Here is a 13,803-nt window from a genome sequence, read left to right on the forward strand (position 1 = left end):
CTTGCTCTTTATATACATATAAAAAGCCTTGGGATTCTCCTTAATCCTGTTTGCCAATGACTTTTTATGACACCTTTTAGTCCTCCTGACCCCTTGCTTCCTACTTTCTTTATATTCCTCAAGGGCTTCGTCTGTTCCCAGCCTTCTAACCCTTACGAATGCTTCCTTTTTCTTTTTGACTAGGCTCACAATATCCCGCGTTATCCAAGGTTCCCAAAACTTGCCAAACGTATCCTTCATCCTCACAGGAACATGCCGGTCCTGGATTGTAATCAACTGACGTTTGAAAGACTCCCACATGTCAGATGTTGATTTACCCTCAAACAGCCGCCCCCAATCTAAATTCTTCAGTTCCTGCCTAATATTGTTATAATTAGCCTTCCCCCAATTTAGCACCTTCACCCGAGGACTACTCTTATCCTTATCCACAAGTACCTTAAAACTTATGGAATTATGGTCACTGTTCCCGAAATGCTCCCCTACTGAAACTTCGACCAGCTGGCCGGGCTCATTCCCCAATACCAGGACCAGTACAGCCCCATCCCTAGTTGGACTATCTATATATTGTTTCAAGAAGCCCTCCTGGATGCTCCTTATAAATTCTGCCCCATCCAAGCCCCTAGCACTAAGTGAGACCCTGTCAATATAGGGGAAGTTAAAATCACCCACCATTACAACCCAGGGCGGCACAGTGGCGCAGTGGTTAGCACCGCAGCCTCACAGCTCCAGCGACCTGGGTTCAATTCTGGGTACTGCATGTGTGGAGTTTGCAAGTTCTCCCTGTGTCTGCATGGGTTTCCTCCGGGTGCTCCGGTTTCCACCCACATGCCAAAGACTTGCAGGTTGATGGGTAAATTGGCCATTATAAATTGCCCCCAGTATAGGTAGGTGCTAGGGAAAGATAGGGACAGTGGGGATGTGGTAGGAATATGGAATTAGTGTAGGATTAGTATAAATGTGTGGTTGATGGTCGGCACAGACTCGGTGGGCCGAAGGGCCTGTTTCAGTGCTGTATCGCTAAATAAAATAAAAAATAAAACCCTGATACCTTTACATCTTTCCAAAATGTAGCATGGATAGAAGATTGATTGGCTGGCAGAAAACAGAGAGTATGCATAAATGGGTCCTTTTCTGATTGGCAGGATGTGAAGAGTGGAGTCCCGCAGGAGTCTGTGCTGAGGACTCAACGTTTTACAATTTATATCAATGACTTAGATGAGGGGAGCAATGGCATGGTAGCTAAATTTGCAGATGACACAAAGATAGGTAGGAAAGTATGTTGTGAAGAAGACATAAGCAGCTTGCAAATTGATATAGATAGGTTGAGTGAGTGGGCAAAAATCTGGCAGATGAAGTATAATGTGGGAAAATGTGAAGTTGTTCACTTTGTCAGGAAAAATAAAAACGTAGAGTATTACTTAAATGGAGAATGACTGCAGAACTCCGAGGTGCAGAGGGATCTAGGTGTTCTCGTGTATGAGTCACAGAAAGTTAGTATGCAGGCACAGCAAGTAATAAAGAAAGCTAATGGAATGCTATCCTTTATTATGAGAGGAATTGAAATTAAAGGATGTTATGCTTCAGTTATACAGGGCATTGGTGAGACCACATCTCGAATACTGTGTGCAGTTTTGGTCTCCTTATTTAAGGAAGGATGTGAATGCTTGGAGGCGGTTCAGAGGAGGTTTACTAGATTGATAACTGGAATGAGTGGGTTGTCTTATGAGGAAAGGTTGGACAGACTGGGCTTGTTTTCACTGGAGTTCAGAACAGCGAGGGGAAACTTGATTGAAGTATATGGGATCCAAACGGTATTGACAGGGTGGATGTGGAAAGGATGTTTCCTCTTGTGGGGGAGTCCAGAGCTAAGGGGCACTGTTTTAAAATTAGGAGTCACCCCTTTTAGGTCAGAGATGAGGAGAAATTCTTCTCTCAGAGGGTTGTGCAACTTTGGAACTCTCTGCCTCAGAAGGTGGTGGAGGTAGGGTCATTGAATAATTTTAAGGCGGGGGTAGATAGATTCTGGTTAGGCAAGGGAATCAAAGGTTATCAGGGGTAGATGGAAGTGTGGAATTTGAGACACACAGATCAGCCATGATCTTATTGAATGGCAGAGCAGGTTAGAGGGGCCAAATGGTCTACTTCTGTTCCTAATTTGTATGTTTGTATGCTGGTATTAACGTATTGAGCTCTTTTACGATTTATCAAATAACACCTGGATACACTTGCTGGCAGAAGTTATGACTAAAGATGATAAAGCACACTACAAATATATCCCAGAATATTCAATACAATATTTGCTGACTCTATTTTTAAAAAAAACTTACCAAGTCTGCAAAACGTTTTGATTGCAAGGTACTTACTGGAAATTGTGCGACAGGTGAAAAAGGATGGGCTGGTACAGTCTTTATCTGCAAAATAATAGAAAACTCAAAAACATCATAACAAACAAGGTTAGTGCTGCAGTTACAGACTCAATAGCATTGGTATAGTGAATTTAAAACATTGACAGAAGTAAATTCCACACAAATCCCTTTTAATTCCTATTGCGTCCTTACAATTGAACTGGTAAGAAATAACGAGTGAATGAGATTTTTAAAATATAAATATTCCGTAATTTATTTATTATTTTTATTCCCCTATGCTCCAATGTTGTTTCCTTATAGGTCGGGATAGATAACTTAGCTCACACCCATAGGTACCATTATTGCTGTTCTTGGTTTAATGAGTACTGCAACAGTTCACCTCAAATTCTTACCTCCCTCTGCGCCAGTACTTAACAAACCAGCCAAATCAAGACTTGTAATTCATATTTGGAAAACTATCAGAAGAGGCTCAGAACATTCACTAATCATGCCTGTGCCACTTCTTTGAACGAGTTATTGTTACAAAAGTGCTTCTGTGTTTTCTTAAATATATTTTTTGAGGATTGATTTTTGAAAGATTGAAGAAATGTTAAACTTGAAGGTTTTCAAAGGGAGTCATGTAAAGGCCAGTTGACTTTGAAAAAATGGTCCCTGGAAATGTTTTTTAAAAAGGGGCACTGAGAGGTCTTGTGAGGAAAACAAACCTTTCCGGGAAACTACTTAACTTCCAGCAACAAAACAAGCTTTTCCGGGAAACCACCTGACTTCCAGCTCAATAAACAACAGAGAACTTTGGACACCAGGAGAAGTTGTTTACAAAGAAGTGGCAGGTCAAGATTGATGGAGGTCAAAAGGTTGACCTCCTGTTGTCGGTTTTGAGTTAGAGTTGAACTGTATAAAAAGGGAGAGAACTTCCAAGGAGAGAAGAGAACTCCCATGGAAGGAGGGAAGATCCCAACTCAGCTCAGCTCTCCAGCATCTCTCTAAAAGACCCTGAGAAGTAGACAGTGTCAACTCATCTCGTCTCCTGTCTTTGAAACAAAAAGCCTGCTAAATTAGTTCTCAATGCCACCTGAAAAGAATTGTTCTAAAAAGATCCCAGTGACCTATGTGTACTCAAAGGCCAGACTGTCTACCAGTTTTGGAACACGACATATCTCATCTGCTGTTTCTTCAAGAATCAGCAAGTATTCAGCCCAAGTGTTTTTTTTGTGGTCTGTAATAGAGCTCTAAAAACAAAAATCCCTTTATTTTTCCAGTTAAATGGAGTATGTATGTGTGAGTGCCTAAGGTAAAAAGGGAACTTTAATATTTCAATCTGTGTTTATGCTTTATTTCATTACTGGTTAAGACGTTTTATAATAAACTGATAATTTTGTTGTTTATGAATGAAACCTGGTTGGTGTGTTTTATTCAGGGATAAAAAGAGAGTCTATGATTGACTGTATCCATAGGTGGGAAAAAAATGTAAATATATGTTGTGACCCGTGGTGAAGTGGAACTGGAATAAACAGTGTACTCCTCCCGCCTCATTCATAACACTATCCAATTAGTCCTATTCCTCTGCTCCTTCTCCATGGCTCTGCAAATTTTTCCTTTTCAAGTATTTATCCAATTCCCTCTTGAAAGTTAATATTGAATCTGCTTCGAGCACCCTTTCAAGCAGTGCATTCCAGATCTCGGGAGACTGCAAAATAGACACCCAAGGCCACTGCTTATTTAAACAAAGACAAAGTTTCTGTATCATGCCATTATCGTTCAGATTACAGAAAGGCATTGTCCAACTCTTAATTAACCTAAAGAAAAATTCTGATGCATGTCAAACCCACTCTACCATTATCATCAAGCTGGGGGACCAACCCTGGTTCAATGAGGACTGCAGGAGGGCTTGCTAGGAGCAGTACCAGGCATACCTCAAAAATGAGGTGTCAGCCTGGTGAACTTACAACACAGGACTACTTGCATGCAAAACAGTGGAAGCAGCATGCAATAGACAGGGATAAGTGATCCCACAACCAACGTATCATATCTAAGCTCTGCAGTCCTGCCATATCCAGTCATTAATGTTGGTGGACAATAAAACAACTGACAGGAGGAGGAGGCTCCACAAATATCCCCATCCTCAACAATGGGGGAGCCCAGTGCATTAGTGCAAACGACAAGTTGAAGCATTTGCAACAATCTTCAGTCAGAAGTGCTGAGTGGATGATCCATCTCGGCCTTCTCCTGAGGTCCCCAGCATCACAGATGCCAGTCCTCAGCCAATCCGACTCACTCCATGTGATATCAAGAAATGACTGAAGGCACTGGACACTGCAAAGGCTAAAGGCCCTGACAACATTCTGGCAATAATACTGAAGACTTGTGCTCCAGAACTAGCCCACCCCTAGCCAAGCTGTTCCAGTACAGCTACAATACTGGCATCTACCCAGCAATGTGGAAAATTGCCCAGGTATGTCCTGTGCACAAAAAGCAAGACAAATCCAACCCGGCCAATTACTGTCCTATCAGTCTACTCTCGATCATCAGTAAAGTGATGGAAGGGATTGTTGAAAGTGCTATCAAGTGGCACTTACTCAGCAATAACCTGCTCACTGACGCTCAATTTGGATTCTGCCTTGACATCAAGGCAGCATTTGATTGAGTATGGCATCAAGGAGTTCTAGCAAAATTGGAGTCAGTGGGAATTGGGGGAAAACTCTCCACTGCTTGGAATCATACCTAGTACAAAGGAAGATGGCTGTGGTTTTTGGAGGTCCTGGAACTGAGAAGATTGACATCACTGCAGGAGTTCCTCAGGTTAGTGTCCTAGGCCCAACCATCTTCTGCTGTTTCATCAATGATCTTTCCTCCATCATATGTTCAGAAGTGGGGATGTTCGCTGATGATTGCACAATGTTCAGCATCATTTGCGACCCCTCAAATCCTGTGTCCAGATACAGCAAGACCTGGACAACATTCAGGCTTGGGCTGATAGTAACATTCACGCCACACAAGTGCCGGGCAATGACCATCTCAAACAAGAGAGAAGCTAATCATTTCCCCTTGACGTTCAGTGGTATTACCATCGCTGAATCCCCCACTAACAACATTCTGGGGTTACCATTGACCAGACACATAACTGAACCAGCCACATAAATGCTGTGGCTACAAGAGCCGATCAGAGGCTGGGAGTTCTGTGGCGGGTAACTCACCTCCTGTCTCCCCAAAGCCTGTCCACCATCTACAAGGCACAAGTCAGGAGCGTGATGGACTTGCCTGGATCGGTGCAGCTCCAACACTCAAGAAGCTCGACACCATCCAGGACAAAGCAGCCCGCTTGACTGGCACCCCATTCACCACCAACACACAGTGGCAGCAGTGTGTACCATCTACAAGATGCACTGCAACCACTCACCAAGGATCCTTCGGCAGCAAGTTCCAAACTCGTGATATCCACCACCTAGGAGGACAAGGACAGCAGATGCATGGGAACACCACCACCTGCAAATTCCCCTCCAAGCCACACACCATTCTGACTTGGAACTATATCGCCTTCCTTCATTGTCGTTGGGTCAAAATCCTGGAACTCCCTTCCTGACCGCACTGTGGGTATACCTACGCCCCAAGCACTGCAGCGGTTCAAGGCGGCAGCTCACCACCACCTTCTCAAGGGCAATTAGGGATGGGCAATAAATCCTTGCCGAGCCAGCGATGCCCACATCCCATGAATGAATAATAAAAAAATCCTTCCCTTCACACATTTCTATGGGCCAATTGTGTACGCTAATCGAATACTTATATTAATGGACTAGTAATCAAGAAAAAAATTAGTTAAAGTTCCATTGTGGTAGTTTGAGAACCCTGGATGGGTTCACTAATTTCCTCTTGCGAAGGAAACCTGCTGTCCTTAACCAGTCTGGCCTGACAACAATCCCACATGATGTGGTTGAATTTTAACTTCCCTCTTAAGTGGCCCTGAAGCTGTTCAGTTGTATCAAACTGGTATGCCTTTATCAGTTCAGGAAGAAGGCCCACCACCATCTTCTCGGGGTAGCTAGGGTTAGGCAATGCATGCCAGTCTTTCCAGTGATGCCCATATCCTGAAAATGAAATTCAAATCCATGACCTCACTTAAAAATGCATAAATATTGAGAAAGAAACAAGTAATTTCTTATTGACTTCTAATTTAGATGGTCTGCTTTTAGCCTTGAATTGATCTCAATAAGGAACAGCAATCAGCCCTTGTCGGATTAAAAGGACACACCAAGTTACACACACCTTACCAGCACATACTTTAATAGTATTAGCCTCTTGTCTTTATAACACAACATATCCTCTGACTTAGCAGAAATAACATCATGGGAGATCCCACTAACAAACTGTTAATAAATGATTACTACCTTTACCCAGCTCATAGCTGATTAATTAGCTCTCCAGGGGCCAATATTTGCTGAGAAAAAAACTTTTCCCATTCTTCTGTCAGTTCTACTTCAAACTGCTGTCATCAAGCCTTCCTCAAAATGTGCACAGTGGCATCTGTGTGTACCATCTACAAGATGGACTGCAGCAACTCACCAACACTCTTTCGAACAGCACCTACCAAATCTGCGACCATTGCTGCCTAGAAGGACAAGGGCAGCAGATGCATGGGAACACCACCACCTGCAAGTTCCTCTCCAAGCCACACACCATCCTGACCTGGAACTATATTGCCATTCCTTCACTGATGCTGGGTCAAAATCCTGGAACTCCCTTCCTAACAGCACTGTTGGTGTACCTACACCCCAAGGACCGCAGCAGTTCAAGAAAGCAGCTCACCACCACCTTCTCAATGGCAATTAGGGAAGGACAATAAATGCTGGCCTAGCCAGCGATGCCTACATCCCATGAACGAGTAAAAAAAAATGTGCTGCATCTTTTAACTTTTTCAACATCACAGCTTGCCAAACAATTAATGCCTTTCTTCAGAGTACTTACCACAAAGTTGAACACAGAGGTAAAAAGTGCTCTTTTTAAAAGGCAAAGAATGCAAAGAATTATGGTGCATTTTAACAACTTGCTGATAGCGCTTTTATATTTTTAGGTTTCGGCCAATACCATCTCTGAAGTTTGTGACAAACTCTTAATATAAATTAAAGATTGCATGCATTAACAAGAGAAGTGGTTTCAACCTGTGCCACCATGTGGAACAAAAATGCATAGCTGCTTGCCAGACACGCATTAATAGATATAGGGCAGTGTGAGTCAACTCCCATAAAGTAAGATGCTTACAGCAGCAAATATACCACTGAACCTGAGGGCATATCTAGGGCAGACTCAAGAAAAACCTGAACATACCATAGGTTTTTGTCACTAGTGACAAAACAGCTCAAGTTGTTAAGCTATTTTCAAGTGAATCGGCTTGTGATAGAAACTGCCGTGCAATGAAGGGTAAATGCAATGATTTTTAAGACAACGGGAGCAACAGGAAGTGGTCTGCTAATATAAACATGGCATATTGATTGACATTATACTGAAATAATGGCCCATAATTTGCTGTGGCAGGGCATCTAACGGCATCTGCCAGTGTTCGATTTCCCTTTGCACATTCTAAGTTTTTTTAATTTTTGCATGGCCAGTTGCTGAATTCCAGTAGGCAGCGCAGCATCAAATCACAGGACCATGGAATGGTAAACTGTGTTGTGTCCCAGATTCCCTCACCCAACTGAGAGGGATCAGATTGAGAGGCAATCCTAATCTCTCCCACATGCCTGCGAGAAGTTGATTTCTGAATAAAATTAGTGGAAAATAAAAGATAGGTATCTCACTCACCATCTTGCATTTGCATGGTGTGTAGCAGGAAAAGATTCAAATGAAAAAAGAGAAAGTAAAACTTTTGTTTTTAAAAAGGAGCATTTCCCTTGTCAAAATGAAAAACTGGACTAACACATGGTTGAAGCACCCTCGTACTATCGACGTCAGGAGCTCTTCCAAAGCAATCTGTCCAATTCTATAATTTCTATTTATTCTTTAAACACAATATTTAAAAATAAACACAAACAGCAAAATGTAAAAGGATTTTAAGTTAACATTTTGATTTTTGTGAAGGAGCACAGGTAGTAACACTCCATTTTTCAAAAAGGTGAGATGTGGCTAAACCTTCCACTTAGTGCAGCACTGAGCAATACAGGCCAGGTAGGTTCCAGATTCAATTCCTGGTCAGTGCTGAATTAATCAAACTCAGATTCAACCAGAGGAGAGATGCGACAGTTGGACTTCGCATCAGTGGGATTTTTAGGGGAGGGTTAAAGGAGGAAGTTAGTTATGGGTCCAGCTCCTGAGCACTATCCAGTGACCACTGCTGGAAATGTACTTTGATTGCTTCTTCTTGGTAAACTGTATGTCAGCATGCACCATCATGAGAGGAAAGTCAATAAATAGTGGGGAACACTGCGCAAATATTAAAAAGCATGCTTACTCAGAGTAAGGCGAAATATTATTTCTAAGGGCAATCAGTAATTGCAACCAGCAGCTACTTTTAGGATTTATATTAACTGGAAACATATTGTAATCAGTATAATAGTGAATAAACTGAATAATTTAAAATGCCAGACACTGAACACAAACCAGAGGAGTAGCTTCAGTGAAGTCCATCAGTAGATCTCCTGGAGCAGCCAACTCTGTGTGGTCTTCTTCCAAACTATTCTGTAAAATGACAAAAGTTATAAAAATGAGGTTTAGTAAAAGAACTAGAAAGTTCACAGGTAGAATAAAGGAGGCACTGCATATCATGCATGACTGCAATGTTTCCTATCAACCTCACACTCACTTCGAGATCACACATGAAGAATAGCCACTTCAGCTAATTGCCAGAGGACAACCATCATACATGAAGTCATATCCCAGTGTGCATCAGTTTTCAGAAAAGTTAGAGACCTGATATCTGATTCATATACATGTACAAACAGGACGGCAGAAAGTTATTTTAAGTATACATAAGGACATAAGAAATAGGAGCAGGAGTAGGCCATTTGGCCTTCGAGCCTGATCCACCATTCAATACGATCATGGCTGATCTTCTACCTCAATTCCACCTTCCCGCATTATCCTCATAGTCCTTAATTCCCTTATTACTGAAAAATGTACAGATCTGTGTCTTGAATATATTCAACAACACACAGTCCTCCTCATCTGGACATTGTGATCCACATCACACCCCTCAGAAGGGACCGTATTTTGGTGGGTAAAGAGTTCCAAAAGATTCACAACCCTTTGAGTGAAGAAATTTCTCATTTCAGTCCTAAATGGCCGATCCCTTATTCTGAGATTGTGACCCCTGGTTCTAGACTTCCCAGCCAGGGGAAATATCCGCCCCACATCTACTTTATCAAGCCCTTTAAGAATTTTATACGTTTCAATGAGATCACCTCTCATTCCTCTGAATTCCAAAGAATATAGTCCCAATCTACTCAATCACTCCTCACAGGACAATCCCCTGATCCCAGGAATCAGTCTAATAAACTTTATTGCACTTCTTCCAAGGTGAGTACATCCTTCCTTAGGTAAAGTGACCAAAACTGTACACTACTCCAGGTGTGGTCTCACCAAGGCCCTACACAACTGCAGTAAGACTTCTTCACTCCTACAGTCTAATATCTTTGTAGTACAGGATAACATATCATTTACTTTCCTAATTGCTTGCTGTACCTGCGTGTTAGCTTTCTGTGATACATGTACAAGGACACCCTGGTCCCTCTGAGTATCAACATTTTATTTTAAATGGTGAGAAACTGGCAAGTGTAATCCAGTATTTAATGAAAAGGCTCATTAATTTTAATTAAAATTTATTGAAGCATTCTTAAGTCACTGCGGGTGTGAAGGTAAAGCAAAGGTACAGCAAATTCCCAGCTCCATTTTGAGTGGAGCTGGAAGATTAAGGGATTGATATTAACTCCCTGCCGGGTGAGTTAGTTTCGAGGGTTAAATATTCAAAATGACTTAATGCAACCGCAACCAGCCGCTTACACGCCTGTCTCCATTTTTATGGAGACAGGTTGCATGGTGCGACACTTCATTATAATATTCAAATCAGGCTTCCAAAGTGCAGTTGGGAGCCTGATTTAAATTTAATGCTGGCCAGCCAGTTTTCTCAGGGCTCAGAAAACTACAGGCAGTAGACAGGAGAAATCTGATATAAAAAAAAAGGAGCTGGTTAGGGAAATAAGAACTAAAACCAATTGACAAATAAAAGCAAACAAGAAAAAGTCAGCAGTGATAAAAAAATGAAACTTGTGATCAAGGATTGCTGAACACAGAGATGAAAAGTGTGGAAATGGTCAGCAGCGAGCTGTATGTATGAATGAATGAATGAATGAATGAATGAAGGAAGGAGGAGCATGTGCACATTTCCTTCCCAAAGAAAATGACTGATAAAAACAGGTGCATTTTAAAATCAAGTTTTAGAGTGGATGCAACTAATCCAACTCTTATCCGTTTTTAAAAGCAGAAGTGGATGGGCTATGATAAATTTATAGAAAATTGTCAATGTAGTGTTGGGTGGGGAGGGGGGGGGGGGGGGGCGGTGAGAGAGAAAACAGGGAAAGGTTTGTGTTAGAGTATCAAAAACAATTGGAACAGCTTTCCTGAGGATATTTCTGGTATTTGGAGATAGATCACTGAGGGAACTGTATAGTTTGGTAAATGTTTTAAAGAAAAAGACACTTGCTGTAGCTGGGGAGAGATGAAGTCACAGCGTAACTGATTCTGGGACTCATAGATAGGACTTTCAATTTACAAATGAGGATCTATATCATATAATTATTTTTGGTGGACCCCTTGAACCCTTGTCTTCAACCCCTGGTTGAGAACACCTGGGTTAAGGACCATTGTTAATAAGAAAAAAAGTGCTTGTAAACAAAAGGTTTGACACATGCAAAGCACAATGTATGGTCATGTTAAAAAAAAAAGCATAAGTCTCCCCTCTTGGAACAAAGTTCTATTTAATGAAGGACCCTGACATTTTCTCGGGACCGGGAAGAGAGCGGGGAGGATCAATTTAAGACAAGTAACATGGAAAAATGGAAATTAACTGCAGGATGTCTTTCACATTTTTCAATAGATTTCCTGCCTGACTGCCAGTCAGATTGATAAGCTGGCCGACTATCCGGCAGAAAAGCAACTGGGGAGTGGATGGCAGATCTGAGATTGCAGGGGGAGTCAGATATTGAGGGGGCTGAATCAGACATTGCCGGGGAGGTGGAGGCAAATCAGAAAGACGTTACTGAGAGTGGGGGCTTAGCTGATCACGGGTTCCAGTCACATGGCGGTTAACTTATTGGGCCTGGGGAAACACTCCTGCTCCTTCTGGCCCAGAAGCAGTGCAGTAAAAGCCCTTAGCTCAAGGATTCGGCCTTTCTCACCTCCTTTTACCTGCTGGAATTCAGGAGGCTGCAGAATCCTGACTTTCATGTGTTAATAATAAATAACCAGTAAAAATGGAGGCATGCAACCTCCTCAAAAGATTTCAGTAATTGACCCACCTCCTAAGGGCGGATTAGTTGCCTGGCTCTGCACCCGCCTCCATTAAAAGTCTAAGTGGGTGGGTTCGGGTAGTCTGAGAATTTTTTTTAAACCTTTCGATCCGTTCTAACCCCCCTGTCCTTGCGGGTTAATTCCCGCAAGGGAATTTCCTTAAAGGGAAAGAGTAGAAGAAACTTTATTAAACACTTAATATACACTTGCTAGCAGTGGGTAAATAAAGTGGAAAGTTGTTCCTCTTCCTAATGCTGATATTCTTCAACTTAAAAAGATAAAAATTCAACCCTCCTTCCCCCCACCTCAAAATAAAGTGAAAAATTTGTTTTTTTAAATTACTGCTTGGTAATTAAATACTTACCTTATGCTCTGGCATTGGTTACAATGAGATAAGAAACCCCAGGTGTTTGATTATCGAAATAGTCAGTAGCTAGGATAAGAAATCAGGATACTGAATATACATACTTTACAGTAACGTTTTTCATGGGATGTGGGATTCACTGGCTAGGCCAGCATTTATTGCCCATCCCTAATTGCCCTTAACAAGGTGGTGATGAGCTGCCTTCTTGAACCGCTGAAGTCCATGTGGTGTAGGTACTTTCACAGTGCTATCTAGAAGGGAGTTCCAGAGTTTTGACCCAGCCACAGTGAAGGAACGACGATATAGTTCCATGTAAGGTTGGTGTGTGGCTTGGAGGAGAACTTGCAGATGGCGGTGTTCCCATGCATCCGCTGCCCTTGTCCTTCTAGGTGGTAGAGGTTGCGGGTTTGGAAGGTGCTGTCAAAGCAGCCTTGGCGAGTTGCTGCAGTGTATCTTATATATACACCGCTGCCACTGCGTCGGTGCTGGAAGGAGTGATTGTTGAAAGTGGTGGATGAGGTGCCAATCAAGTGAGCTGCTTTGTCCTGGATGGTGTCGAGCTTCTTGAGTGTTGTTGGAACTACACTCATCCAGGCAAGTGGAGAGTATTCCATCACACTCCTGACTTGTGCCTCGTCAATGGTGGACAGGCTTTGGGGAGTCAGAAGGTAAGTTACTCACTGCAGAATTCCCAGCCTCTGACCTGCTCTCGTAGTCACAGTACTTATATGGCTGGTCCAGTTGTTTCTGGTCAATGGTAACCCCCAGGATATTGATAGCGGGGGATTCAGCGATGGTAATGCCACTGAATGTCAAGGGGAGATGGTTAGATTCTCTCTTGTTGGAGATGGTCATTGCCTGGCACTTGTGTGGCACAAATGTTACTTGCCACTTATCAGCCCAAGCCTGGATGTTGTCCAGGTCTTGCTGCATGCAGACACGGACTGCTTCAGTATCTGAGGAGTCATGAGTGGTGCTGAACATTGTGCAATCATCAGCAAACATTCCCACTTCTGACCTTATGATGGAAGGAAGGTCATTGATGAAGCTGCTGAAGGTGGTTAGGCCTAGGACACTACCCTGAGGAACTCCTGCAGTGATGTCCTGGGACAGAATGACTGGCCTCCAACAACCACAACCATCTTCCTTTGTGCTAGGTATGACTCCAAACCAGTGGAGAGTTTCCCCCCTGATTCCCATTGACTCCAGTTTTGCTAGGGCTCCTTGATGCCATACTTGGTCAAATGCTTCCTTGATGTCAAGGACAGTCACTCTCACCTCACCTCTGGAGTTCAGCTCTTTTGTCCACGTTTGGACCAAGGCTGTAATGAGGTCAGGAGCTGAGTGGCCCTGACGGAAGCCAAACTGAGTGTCAATGAGCAGGTTATTGCTGAGTAAGTGCCACTTGATAGCACTGTCGACGACATCTTCCGTCACTTGCTGACAATCGAGAGTAGACTGATGGGGCGGTAATTGTCTGGGTTGAATTTGTTCTGCTTTTTGTGTACAGGTCATACCTGGGCAATTTTCCACACTGTTGGGTATATGCCAATTGTGAATTCATACATATTTTCCTTGTGT

The 13,803-nt window shown here is 42.7% G+C and overlaps 1 protein-coding gene across 1 annotated transcript in view; it reads right to left on the reverse strand.

Moving 5' to 3' along the window:
- LOC137380761 (band 4.1-like protein 4B) overlaps window positions 1–13,803 on the reverse strand; it is a 45,766-nt gene that overhangs the window by 30,536 nt on the left and 1,427 nt on the right. Inside the window, exons 3-4 of the mRNA XM_068053082.1 lie at window positions 8,955–9,032; window positions 2,364–2,411 (exon numbers count right to left, since the gene is read on the reverse strand). Of these exons, the coding sequence (XP_067909183.1) occupies window positions 2,364–2,411; window positions 8,955–9,032 (126 nt within the window). The remainder of the gene's footprint in view (window positions 1–2,363; window positions 2,412–8,954; window positions 9,033–13,803) is intronic.

The sequence above is a fragment of the Heterodontus francisci genome, chromosome 2 (assembly GCF_036365525.1).
Source record: "Heterodontus francisci isolate sHetFra1 chromosome 2, sHetFra1.hap1, whole genome shotgun sequence".
In the NCBI taxonomy this organism is placed as follows: domain Eukaryota; kingdom Metazoa; phylum Chordata; class Chondrichthyes; order Heterodontiformes; family Heterodontidae; genus Heterodontus; species Heterodontus francisci.